The 13,532-nt window shown below is 46.4% G+C and overlaps 1 protein-coding gene across 1 annotated transcript in view; it reads left to right on the top strand.

Annotated features, from left to right (window-relative positions):
* Nucleotides 1-12,703, top strand: part of PIWIL4 (piwi like RNA-mediated gene silencing 4) — a 376,427-nt gene extending 363,724 nt beyond the window's left edge. The window contains exon 21 of the mRNA XM_086933498.1: nucleotides 12,500-12,703. Within this exon, the coding sequence (XP_086789624.1) occupies nucleotides 12,500-12,616 (117 nt within the window). The 3' untranslated portion in view covers nucleotides 12,617-12,703. The remainder of the gene's footprint in view (nucleotides 1-12,499) is intronic.
* The last annotated feature ends 829 nt before the right edge of the window (nucleotides 12,704-13,532 follow it).

Here is a 13,532-nt window from a genome sequence, read left to right as displayed (position 1 = left end):
AAGACTGTTCCATAGCTTGGCAGCTAGGAAGCTAAAGGATCGGCCGCCTATTCTGGCCAGTTTGGTACGAGGGATGATCGCGAGATGTTGTCCCTCTGAGCGAAGCAACCTCCTAGGAATATACTCCGACAGGAGGGGGCACAGCATTGGGGGAGAGGCGGTTTTAAGGATTTTAAAGGCTAAACACAGTGCCTTAAACTGGATCCTTTTGCCCACTGGGAGCCACTGCAGTTTTTTCAAGGCTCCGGCCACCGAGGAGTGGCGAGGGAGGCCTACCAGCGCCCTGGCAGCCGCATTCTAGACTCTCTGTAATCTGGTGGTTTCGACAAGGTTAGCCCCCAATAAAAGAGAGCTGGCATAGTCCAGTCTTGAAAGGATGGTCGCCTGGACAATTAATTGGCGGGTGCGGCAGTCGAAGAACCTCAAAATAGGTCTGAGGTTGCGTAAAATGCCGAAGCAGGTGGCAGCCACCTTTTTAGTATGGTGAGTGAACTTCAGTGCCGAGTCCACCCAGACTCCCAGATTTGTAACGCATTCCTTTGGCTTAGGAGGTTGGCCCAAGACGTCAGGCCACCAGCTATCTCCCCAGGACGCAGTGTTTTTCCCCAGGAGCAGTATCTCTGTTTTCCCCGCGTTAAGTTGAAGGAAATTTGCCGTCATCCAGTTGGTGATGTCAGTAAGTGTCTGTTTGAAGTGGAGAGCCTCCAGACCACTGTTGTCATTAAGGGCCACCACCAGCTGGGTGTCGTCAGCGTAGGACACCAATGCCAGTCCGCTCCTTCTAGCCACCTCTGCAAGAGGGCGGACATAGACATTGAACAGGGTGGGGCTCAGGGAAGAACCCTGCGGCACTCCCTGTCCGATGTTATGCTCCTTAGAGATGTAAGGGGGGGTGGAGACTTTGAAGGACCTGTTGGAAAGAAAGTCTCTAAACCATCCTAGGGCTGTCCCTGTGATTCCAATTTCCTCCAGTCTCATCAGAAGGACCTCGTGCGACACCGTGTCGAAGGCAGCACTGAGGTCCAACAGGACCAGTGCTGCCATTACGCCGGTGTCAAGAATGGTACGGAGGTCCTCTGTTACACTGAGCAAGGCTGTCTCGGTGCTGTGACCAGCTCTAAACCCGTGTTGGGAGTTGTCCAGGATGTTGTTGGTTATGAGGAAGTTGGTCAGAATGGTATTAACGTGTGCCTCGATAATTTTGGCTGGCCAGGGAAGCAGGGAGATGGGCCTAAAATTTTCAGGAAGCGTGGGGTCTAATGTGGGTTTTTTTAAGATGGGAGATACCCATGCCTGCTTCCATTTAGAGGGAATTCTGGCTGTAGAGAGAGACAGGTTAATAATGTCTCGTATAGGTTCTGTGACAAGTTTGTGGGCTTCACAGAAAGTCTCAGGTTTTAAGGGATCCGCCGGGGAACCAGAATTGATTTTTTTGCAAATTTTTTGAAAACTCTCTCGCTCAAGTGTAGGAAGGGAGCAGAGAGAAGGTCTGGTGGGGTCCAGAGTAACAGAAAGCTGCGGACAGTTTGGGAAGGTGTCATAAATTTTCCTGATCTTATTGGTAAAAAAATTAGCCATATTGTTGCAAAGGTCAGGGGAGGTAGTGGCAGTGATAGCAGTTTTTTTCGCGGTAAGGTCTTTCAAGATTTTAAAAACAGATTTAGAGGTATTGAAACTACTGTTGATTTCATCGGCATAGTATGCCGCTCTTGTTCTGCAAACCTTTCGGTGATAGGTTTTCTGGAGTAGAACATATTTCTGTTTGAGATTGGCATCATAATTTTTTCTCCAACCTCTCTCCGCCTTTTTGCATTCCTTTTTCAGAATGGCTAGTTCTGAATTATACCAGGGACTAGCCGTATGGGCGCGAGCCTTGATCCATCTAGCAGGGATCAGGGTGTCTAGTGCCTGGGTAATCCAGAGGCAAAACTGGTCGTACCCTACGTCAAGGTCGTCACTTGAGGGAGGGGGATTTAACACCAAGAGGTTATGCAGGTCCTCTAGGCGGAGTTTTCTCCATGGACGTTTTTGAACTTGCGGGGTGGGCACCAAAACAGGGATAGAATTGCAAGAAATTGACAATATTACCAGATGATGGTCTGTCCAGGTCATAGGAATAGGCGGGCATGCGGATCCACTCGTGATATTAGAGAAGATGGGATCAAGGAGGTGTCCCGCTCTATGGGTGGGACCACTTACGAGTTGATTAAGCTGAAAGGCAGCGAGATCCGCGAGAAAGGTGGCAATTTTGGGCTCGGTGTCTCTGTCTAGATGTAAGTTGAGGTCACCTATGATAGTGAGATTAGCAGTTTTAGTGATGTTAGTGCCCAGATACTGTAGGAGTGAGTTGATGAAGGGGGCGTCTGCGCCAGGGGGTCTATAGATCAAGAGGCCAGTTGCGCAGAACTGTGAGTTGGCTTTGATAGAAAAGCGAGCGCTTTCGCTGCCCTTAATGTCCACTTTAGTTAGTTGGCAGGCAAGGTGCCATTTGACTATGAGCGCTAGACCGCCCCCTCTTGAGCTCCTATTCACAGTGTATGTAGTATATCCCGTTGGAGTAGCTAAATTACTAACCGAGTCCATGTCGTCATGGAGCCACGTCTCGGTCATGAACAGGGCATCAAGAGAGTAATCTGCTAAAAGGTCATGGATTTCTAGATGATGTTTTTGCATAGATCTAACATTGAGGTGTCCTAGCCTGAGGACCTGGGACGGTTTAGGTTTAGATTTGGTAGTAGTGCTGAGTTTGGAGGGTCGTAGCAGGGGATTTAAAATATGGGCTGGGTTCCGCCTGGAATGTTGACAAAAACGTTTTTTGAGGTAGGCAGTGGTGGTATGCACCTGTTACAACGCATTTTTTACTCCGCACTACCATTACAACGCGACTTTTACAACGCATACCATTACAACGCATTGCGCTGGGGGGGCGCTCTAGGATAGGGAATAAGTATAATTTACTATCCAACACCTTCCCTAGGGTCCACGGGGACTGGAGTTAGAATAGTAAATTATACTTACCACTATCCAGCACCTCAAAGCGCTATGCGTTGTAATGGTATGCGTTGTAATGGTCGCGTTGTAATGGTAGGTAGTTGTAACGGTATGCGGAGTAACGTCATACATCCGCCAGTGGTCTGTGGGACCCCTATTAACTCCTATCAAAGGTTTGTTTAACTTTTCAATTTTTTTAACACAACCCATTTTCTTTTAAGGTTAACAGGCTGCATTTAAAAAATCTAAAAAATCTTACTTTATTTAAAAGGCAATGAAAGACATGATGGTGGTCTGCGGACCCCCAGCAGGCCATCATCCCTGTGATTGTGGCCAGTTGTAGTTGGCTGCAATTTGCAACCTACCTCATGGATATTGATGAAGTGGGTCGAATTGCGATCCACTGCGAGTCTGTATTTTCTGAACATATCAATTAGCACCTAGGTCCATTTCAAATTCAAAAACTATCCTATAAAACTCTGTGCACAATTTGTGACCATTTTTACTGAATAGATAGTTCAATCAACGTTTTCCTTTTTCAAACAGGGGTCCTCTATCTCTAAAGCAGGCATTGTGACATGGATTGTCCTAAGGCGGGGGCGGAGCTTGGCAGTCAGCAGTCTAGTTGCTGCTGCCTACTGAAGCTCAATGCTCTTCTCGTTGCGCAGCAGACTTGCGCAGTGGGCGTGCCGCCGCCATGCCGAAGGTGCGCCAACGGCAAGCCCGTTTGCGCCCTGAATGCGGCCAGCGCCAGCGATGCTGCTCGTGGCTCCCTCGCCGGACCTATTTGTTGGTCTAAGGCTCAGCTCTTGAGAGGGTTGAACACTGCAATCACCCTTTTAAACCTGACCTCTCAGGGCTCATTCCGCCATCCATGTAATAAGTGTCAATTCTCTTTTACTAATGATTCCTTGCAACTAATCCCAGTTACTCCTACTATCCCTACCCTTTCCAGCAATAGCAAACCTCACTCCCCCTCCTTAAAGGCCTGCCTGATCAACTGTAGATCTCTTCCTCACCACGCAGATGACATCTGGCTCTCTTTGGAAGCAAACTCCTGGGACTTAATGTTCCTGACCGAAACATGGATTAATGACAGCTCAAACCCTGACATCACCCTAGCCATTCCAGCTGGCTACCAGATTCAGGGGATCAATAGGGCTGATAATAAAGCGGGAGAGGAGTGGCAGTAGTTTCTCAAACTAGTTGGGAAATATCTTACAAGAAATTAAGCAATCAGGGGCCCCTTGAAGCTATGTACTTTTGCATTACGTCGGCCCCTAGTACCACTATGGAAGGAATCCTGGTATACAGACCCCATAACTTCCCTCCCAATCACCTGCAAGAATTTTATTATGCGGCGGCAGACCTTTCGCTTAAACATGCCAACTTTACAATCTTAGGAGACTTCAACGTTCATACCGATGGTATCATTTGCACCAAAGCTCCTCAACTCATCGATACCCTGGAAGACCTCAATCTGACCCAGCTGGTGAATGGCCCCACACATGCTGCCGGTCTGGACTTTTAATTTTGGCCCTTTATCCTAAACTATTTTTATCCAATTGGCAACACTATTAAAATTCCTTTTTTTGACACAATTGGCACATTTTTAATTCACTTAAAAAATCACATTTCACTCACACAAAAAACCAGCTCCGCAGTAATCTGGCGTTGTAACACACTAGGGTGGCATTCGGTCACTCCTGGTGGGGCCCTATGATGAAGCATGTCACCAACCAGGTTGGTGAGTGAGGGCTTTCTGAACAACCTAAAGAGGTTCCCCTCACAGTAGATTGAGACTGTGAGTGTTGCTACATGCTTGCTCTTTTTCTAAATTCATATTGTTATGATGCTCCTTTGTTGTTTCTCTGATTTCCCCTGAGGGGCGCCAATTCCGTTCCCTTCCTCTCCTGTTGTTACGAGGTTACCTCTGCTCTAGACAACGTTGCCCCCCTCAAATCCACCAACTCGTCTAGACAGAAACCTTCAGCCCCCTGGTTTTCCCCTGAGCTCCGTGTGGAGAAAAGCCACTGCAAAAAAGAGGATACTTGTTGTATCCTATGATCCCACGGCTACATTAGAATATAAAGCTGCCTTAAAAAAATTCCATAAACTTAAACGTACCACCATGAGAGTATTTTATCAATAAAATTCACTCTGCAGATGAGTCAGCTAAAGGTCTCTTTAAAATTGTACAAGATTTCTCCAAGCCTGCCGCCACTACTAATTTAGTCCCCCATACCTCGCACATGTACAACGGGCTATCCGATTTTTTTTCAGGATAAAATTCTTGATATCTATTCTACCTTTGCCCCCACTCAACTTAACCCAGACCCTGCTGCCAGGTTGGTTAGTAATGATGCTCTGACTTCCTTCCGTCCAATTTCTCCCGCCGCCTCACTTCAAAAATTCTAAGCATGCATATCCGGATCACCCAATTACCCCATGCCCGGCCCAGTATTTCAAACTTCTGGCACCTGTCATCGACACCCCATTGAATCAGATCTGGAACGCCTCCCTGTGCTCTGGCACCTTCCCCGCAGTGTGGAAACAGGCTCTCCTGGCGCCTATTCTTAAAAAACCTGACGCTGACCCTCCTGTTTAAAACAATTACAGACCTATTTCCCTCCTTCTGGCATCGGCAAAACGTCTTGAAAAAATCGTTCAGGAACAGCTCTCTAACCATCTGGAATACTGTAATCATTTCCATGACTCTCACTCCGGCTTTAGATCTGGATACAGTACTGAAACCACCCTTCTTGAAGTCTCCTGAGAGTATCTGTGAAAGCGTTGATTCCGGCAAAGCAGCCATGTTAGTGCTGCTTGACCTGTCCACAGCATTCAACACGGTTTTTCATTCTATCCTTTTGGACAGATTATACAACATGGGTATTCAGGGCACGCCTTAGACCTGGATCAAGTCCTACCTGGGAAGCCGGAGTCAACAAGTTTTTCTACATCCTTTCGTCTCTGACGCGAAACCCCTGCTATACGGGGTTCCCCAATGCTCTGCCTTAAGTCCTTTCCTTTTTAACGTCTCTCTTTCACCCCTTGCAACGCTGGTCGAATCCTGTGGGGTGAGGGTGATTTCCTAAGCCGACGACACCCGACTGGTGTTTTCTTTTGAAGAACATTCTGAAAATGCATTCTCTAACTTCAGAAGCTGCCTGAGTAACATCTCGGCGTGGATGTCACTTAACACTCTAGTTTAACTCAGCAAATACCGAGGTAATCTTCTTTAATCAAAAAACCCTGCCCTCTCCCCCGACACTGTAGTGGCCGCCTGAGATGCATACTCCCCCCATGCCTGTTGACTTGGCTAGGAACCTCGGCTTCCGGTTTGACAATGAGCTGTCCTGCAAAACTCAAATAGACAGGTGTCCTCCTCCTGTTTTGGGAAGCTTTGCATGTTGCGTAAATTATTTTACTTCCTCCCTCTGGGGTCCCGCAGGACTGTAATCCATGCTCTAATCACATCTCATCTGGATCATGCCAATAGTCTCTACTTTGGGGCGCTTGCCTACCTGATTAGGCGCCTACAGATTATACAAAACGCTGTGGCCAGAGTGATCTGTAAAATCCTTTTCTGCCACTCAATTACCCCCACTTGAGGAAGCATCACTGGCTACTGGTGACTAAACGTGTTGAATTCAAGGCTCTCACCATGGCCTTCAAAGGTCTTCAGGGGCAAGGCCCTGTATACCTGAGAGCCAGACTTAAACACTATCAACATAGTCGGACCCTCAGATTCAACAATCTCTGTCTCCGTGCCACCACTGTTTTTGCAAGACCAGAATGGGTGGCGGAACCTATGCAGTCATCTCCAAAATTTGGAACGCCCTGCCGCTCTCTCTCAATCAATCAATCAATCAGGAGTTTGTTAAAGCGCGACTACTCACCCGTGAGGGTCTCAAGGCGCTAGGGGTGGGTGGGGGGCGGGGGGGGGGGGGGGTGCAGGTTCCATTCCATCAAGGAGAGGGTCTGTCGAAGAGCCAGGTTTTGAGGTTTCTTGCGAAGATGGGGAGCGATGTTGTCTGTCTGAGGTGGAGCCGAAGGGCGTTCCATGCTTTGGTCGCGAGGAAGGAGAAGGAACGGCCTCCCGATCTGGTCTTTCTGGTGCGAGGGACCACAGCGTAGGAAAGCTGGGCTGATCGTAGGGTCCTTTGGGGTGCGTGGAATTTGAGTCGGCTGTTCAGGTATGCTGGTCCGGTGCCGTGGAGGGCCTTGTGTGCGTGGGTGAGCATCTTAAAGGTGATTCTCGCCTCGACGGGGAGCCAGTGGAGTGTGCGCTGGTGCTGGAAGATGTGGCAGTGTTTTGGCAGGTTGAGGACCAGTCTTGCGGCGGCGTTCTGGATGTTCTGTAGCTTGCGGATGAGGTTTTTGTTTATTCCGGCGTAGAGTGCGTTGCCGTAGTCGAGTCTGCTGGTGACCAGGGCGTGAGTGACTGTCTTTCGGTGTTCGAGGGGGATCCATTTGAAGGTCTTACGAAGGAGGCGGAGGGTGTGGAAGCAGGAAGATGAGACAGAGTTGATCTGGCGGTCCATTTTGAGCTCGGAGTCCAGGATGATTCCCAGGTTGCGTGCGTGGTCTGTGGGGGTTGGCGGGTTTCCGAGGGCGGTGGGCCACCAGGTGTCGCTCCAGGCGTTGGGGTTTGGGCCCATGATGAGTACTTCTGTTTTGTTGGTGTTTAGTTGTAGGCAGCTGTTTTTCATCCATTTGGCGACGGCTTCCATGCCTTCTCGAAAGTTGCATCTGGCGGTGTTGGGCTCGTTGGATAGGGAGAGGATGAGCTGGGTGTCGTCTGCGTATGACACGATGTTGAGTCCGTAGGTTCTGACGATGGGGGCAAGTGGAGCCATGTAGACATTAAAGAGCGTCGGGCTGAGGGAGGAGGCCTGGGGGACTCCGCAGGTGGTAGGTGTGGGGTCCGAGAGGAAAGGGGGGAGTCTGACCCGCTGCACCCTGCCGCAGAGGAAGGAGCAGATCCAGTCGAGGGCCTTGTCCTGGATTCCTGCATCGTAGAGTCTGCGTATTAGGGTGCGGTGGGAGACTGTGTCGAACGCCGCTGATAGGTCGAGGAGGATGAGGGCTACTGTTTCTCGTTTGTCCAGTAAGGTGCGGATGTCGTCTGTTGCGGCGAGGAGGGCGGTTTCCGTACTGAATCTGAACCCATCTATCGACGTGCTTTAAAGACCTGGTAGTTCACCAACCCCCTAGTCCTCTCTCTGCTCCAATCATCAGCGGTCTGCATCAGTGCCGGGACACCCCCGTTGGGGGTAGCTGTGCGCTTAATAAATTCCTAAATAAAGAAATAAATAATTGTGAAGTACATCCAGACTTCTTGTTCTGAGGCCAAGGGGCCACCCTAGCTCCAGTTGGGAAACATCCTGTATATGCATATCTTCCAAGTTGCTACTTAGTGCAAAACACCTTCAGGAAGCATTATCATGTAGACGTTTTAGCAGGTCAGCAGGCTTAGTTGGCCAAGCTCCCATAAGAACACTCTTTCAATTATCTGCAGCATCGGCTTCCTCGGCACCGCTTTGGGGAGGCACTTGGCTTTATATCCATGCAGAGCATGCGCATCTACAGCCATACATGCTACAAACTCAAAACGTTACACAGTAACCATCGGTTTGTAGCCTAGTTTGTGGTGCAGTAAATTCACATGTTCCCACTATCCTCCCACTGAAGCCAGCGATGATCAAAGATGTTTCTGTGTCCCTTTCACTTCCTTTATTGTGCATAGCACACTCTGTCATAGACACTGTTCACCACTTACACTACTTGCCCCAAAGCAGAAAACACCACTTACGCTATTCGCCTGCTGAGCAGAAATCAATCTGAGGTGGAGCCATTGTGCTGATGCATTGTGGACCAAGGATGGTGCCAGACATATCTGACATGGTCGTGAAAAAATAAGTTGCAATGGTCCAAACCCACCACTAGATGGCAGTAGTGTGCATAGCATGTGAATCTACAGCACTATCTACCACAAATGAATAGTTACAGGATAACATTTTCCATGTATAGTCTTTCCCTCTTTTTTGAATTATTTGCACTTTTGTTGTATTTTGACAAACAAATACATCCACAGGAACGCTGTGCGGATGGCACCTCTTTCTCCCATATGATGATGTTCTACTTGGAGGAAATCTGATGATATATACACAATTACATTTCAGCTCTCGCTACAAACAGAAAAAAACACTGAAATGTGCATGTTATGGTTAGGAGCACAATACATAACTCGCACAACAGCCATGCAAACTGTAGCTCGCATCACCCAATGCAGTGCTTGTGACCTCGTACTTAATGAAACAGATGCAGTTAGAAGTGTTGTAAATCATCTTACAGACTGCTGTTATCACCTTGTCAGAGGCAGCTATGAATGTAATGTCATAGATTGGTTCCTTTTGATGTAATTTAATTACATTTTGTTTTTGGTGTTATTTATTGGTATTAATATTGTGAATTCATGAACTTTAAATTTGGTGGCCGAGTTATGGTTTGCATGGCTGTTGTGCGTCATTGTGGTCTCAACATAGCTTGCAAATTTCAGTGTTTTATTCACTTTAATTTGTGACAATAACTTGAATTTAACTCAGGTTATTAGGCGAATTTCTGAGGTTTCTTTTTAAACATGTTAAGATGGTATCAAGCAAGTTAAACAGAATGTGGCCATTCTCGAGTATGGATACACCTGGAGTATTGATAGACTAGCCAAGTGTTTTAGTTTGTCTTTGAAAGAGGAGCAAATCTTCACTCTAGCAAGTATTCATGATGGAAAGTTGAGCAAAAGAACCAGAGTATTGAGGAACTGTCGTTCACTAGGTTAGCACAAGGGCTTGAAATTATTTGATCTTCTATTGTGACCATACATGTGGGACCTACAGGACTGCTTAACGTAAACACTATGAGGCCAACTCCATTTTAAATGGGTCGAGACTCCATCTTACCCTGATTTTTGCAGAATCATCAACTTGTCTGCTTTGACACATGTGCTTCTGTTCTTATCTTTACAATACCCTGTAAACGAGTCAAGTCACTCAGACATAGACATCAAAAATACACCTGATAGCACATCATTCTGGAACAAGTGCCTTGTTATCTCTATTTCAAGGTCAAATAAGAACAATCTCCAAAATACTGGAGTCTGAATTGGTGTATTTTTACCTTATTTGTTTAAAAGAATGTGTCTTCAACTAGGATCTTGATGCTGACTGGATATACCAGATATTTCTAAAGTGATGCTGGAAATTCTATCTCAGGAACGATGTAGTATAAAAGGACTGCCATTTGACCACTTGTCAGAAGAGGTCCTTCGCCCAAGGATATTGTGCAAGATACTGCCAGAGACAATCTTGACTGCCAGAGATTCTGCCGTATTGCACTTTCTATTGACCTACATAACCTCAATGCAGACAATGAGTCTGTGCCTGGCAACATCTCCTAGATGCTTTGTCTAACTCTGCTCTCAATAATTCTTCAATCTGTTATTGTGCACCCTGTGTTTCTTTGTTCTCCCTCTCTTTTCTTGCCCCATACTATCCTATGTCTTCTCCATTTAATGTTGCTTCTGCTTACCTCTTGGTTCCCCTCTGTGCCAAGCTCTGCCTTTTTTAGTTTGTCTACAAACTCCTGCGAGTGCTTTCTCTCCACCATTCTAGTAGCAATCCAGTAGTGTTTATCATCCATCAGTGACCTTGTCTTCATTCAATCGGCTTCTCTGGGAAGCATCCTTTAACATCACAGCAGTTCCTGGGCCTATTTGTTCGCTGTTCGGTTCCAGTCCTGATTCTTGGTATGACTGGGGCGAGCTACAGCCTTTCCCATTGAGGGAGAGTAAGTCACAGTGCCAGTGGTAGTACATCACATGCTTGTGTATCTATTGGTATTGCAAAAGTTTTGCATTATATTTTGTTACCGATGGATAAATCTTGCTGCAGATTCCTCACCTTAGAATACTTCCCAGGTGCCAGACTGGATTTCAAAAAGTTTCCTCTAGCAATACTTCTGCAAGCCCATAGGTGGCGCTGTGCATCTCCTTATTGATTTCGTACCACCTCTTGAAATATCGAAACCAAATCTAAATGCCACTCCTGAGCACTGGCGCCAGCTCATTTCTTGCTGTGACTGTAGAACACATCTATATTGTAAAACACACAAAAGGTGATGTGAGTAATGTTTGACGTAACACCCTAAGTGGTCATTGTGTGCTCAGACGTGTCCCTTGGCCACTGTGCCACCGGAACCACGTGGCATGCGACTGATGAGACTCAACCAGGGTGAAACTGGTTTTGAACGGCATCTGTTCTGTGGTGGCGTTGTGGGCAAAAGAATGATGGGGTTGAATGGTACCCCAAGCAATTACCAGTGGTTCGACAATTTTCAAGCATTCCTTCCAACACCTTTTCTTTGTTTGAAATGGATGTCGCTCATGGGCCTGCATGAGGTGCGCCGCTGGGGCTTAGGCTGGGGTCAACACTCATAGGCATGTGACCAGGGTGCCGTTATTTCTTTGCACAGTTGTTTTTAAGCTCGTTCACTCACATGAGTAGTAGGTTATGCATTTAAAAAAGAAAATTGATACTTTCGTTTGGTGCTTTTATGTCTCTTTGCAGGTTCTCCATGGTTTAGTAACAGATATGTCGTTCACAGTCTTCTCCTAACACAAGTGTGGGTGGATTGGCAGGACGGAGAACCATCACAAATCAAAGGTTTTCCTGCCCAAACTCGCAGCCCTTTCACCTCTTCTAAAGGTGGGGAAACTGCTGCTTAAGAGAGAGACGATCAATCAAAGGAAGCAACACATCCAACACAGAACTTACAAGCATTGGGAGGTTCGCCCTGATTACGGTGGCCCTCCTGATGCATTTTTCCCCGCTCACGTCTGCTGCCCATGTATGGTACACCCAGGTAAAACAAGCAGTTTCCACTTGCAGGGAGAAAACATCCTCCACATCCGAGCCACTGTCCTGTTGTTTTTCAGAAACAAACCTCCACTTTGGGGATTTGTTCTTAAAAAGCAAAGTTAGATGCCATGCTTGTGACACCAACACGGTGGCCTTCTCAGCATTCTGTTTGATGGAAGTTCATCCACATCATTGGCAGATACAGTAATGGCAGAGGTATTTCAGGCACAGCAGCTGTGTCAGCATCTATGCACAAAACTGCATATGCTTGCAAACTTTGATTGCTGTTTGAACCACTTTGCTTCGTGCACCAAAACGCAGCATTGCCTGAACACAGGTCTTATTATTACAAAGACATCTGCATTCAGCGTTGTTTGTAGGCTGTAGTTATGTTGTCTGTGTTTAGGGGATGAGAGTCTTTTATGCAGTAAAATGTAATTTAATATTCTTATATTTCTGTGTGGCTAGTTTACTGTAGCACTGCTGCACCAGGCTACCTCTCTATGAACAGAAGGGATGGCATGTTAACTAACCTTGAATGCTCCATACGTGTATGACATGATCTGATCTGTGCCTCTTTTATTCTTTAGGGTGTGATCCGTGTGCCTGCGCCATGCCAGTATGCCTACAAACTCACATTCCTGGTGGGACAAAGCATTCACAAGGAGCCGAGCTTGGAATTGTCAGACACCTTGTTTTATCTGTGAACATATATAAATCTCTTTATGTACATGTACCATATATTTTAATGAACAATTGGAAGACTTTGGAATTTTTATCTCATTTATCAGAAGCACAAATGGAAGCTATTTTATTCTGACTGTAAAATATGGGAGAAAGCAAGATCAGTGGCGCAGGCTCCGTTAATGATCTGGAATCACTTCCCGAAAATTGTGAAGCAACAGTATGGATAAAAGGGCCTCGACCCTCTTGCACAGGCGGACCTACAAGAAGAGTAGGTTCCCTTCTGCGTGACTAACCTGGCAACACACAGAGACTGTGAATAGTGGATTGTATCTGCCTCATTGACAAAGTAAAAGTGTGCCTTTAGATTCCATATTGTGATGAATGTTTTTCAAGAAACAATTTTTATAAGGAATATTTTTTTATGAAAATAAAGTTCACTGGAATAGAATTTTCGGCTTGCTATTCTGTTTCTGTATAATGGTTGTTCATTAAATGTACCTTATACAGTCTTCAGTACAATATAGTTCAGAATCAGATGCGGTATAAATGACAGCACATTGTAGTGCACAATTTTAGCAGGCCCCTATTGGGACATATGTTATGCGCTGTAATGTTTCAGTAATGCAGCGACCTTTACTCTTCCCCATCCTTACCTAGTTTTCTTATAATCAGGTGATGGCGTTTACGGTAACATCACCATCTGCATTTCACCTATGGAGTGAAAAAACACAGAAGCAGCAGTTTGATCCTTCAATACAATGGATGTAGAGAGACGAGGCACCTATCAGAGTGAAAGAATATTACTAAAGGTTAGGACCAATAACACAGGGTCGAACAAAAGCCCTAAGGGCAGACTGCAAGTAAACACTGAAACGCATTCGCAGGGATCAAGATTCAAAGTGGTAAAAGCTTTATCACACCCGGTACCTGCAAGGT

The sequence above is a fragment of the Lissotriton vulgaris genome, chromosome 8 (assembly GCF_964263255.1).
Source record: "Lissotriton vulgaris chromosome 8, aLisVul1.2, whole genome shotgun sequence".
Taxonomy (NCBI): domain Eukaryota; kingdom Metazoa; phylum Chordata; class Amphibia; order Caudata; family Salamandridae; genus Lissotriton; species Lissotriton vulgaris.
This window is presented reverse-complemented; position numbering and strand designations above follow the sequence as displayed.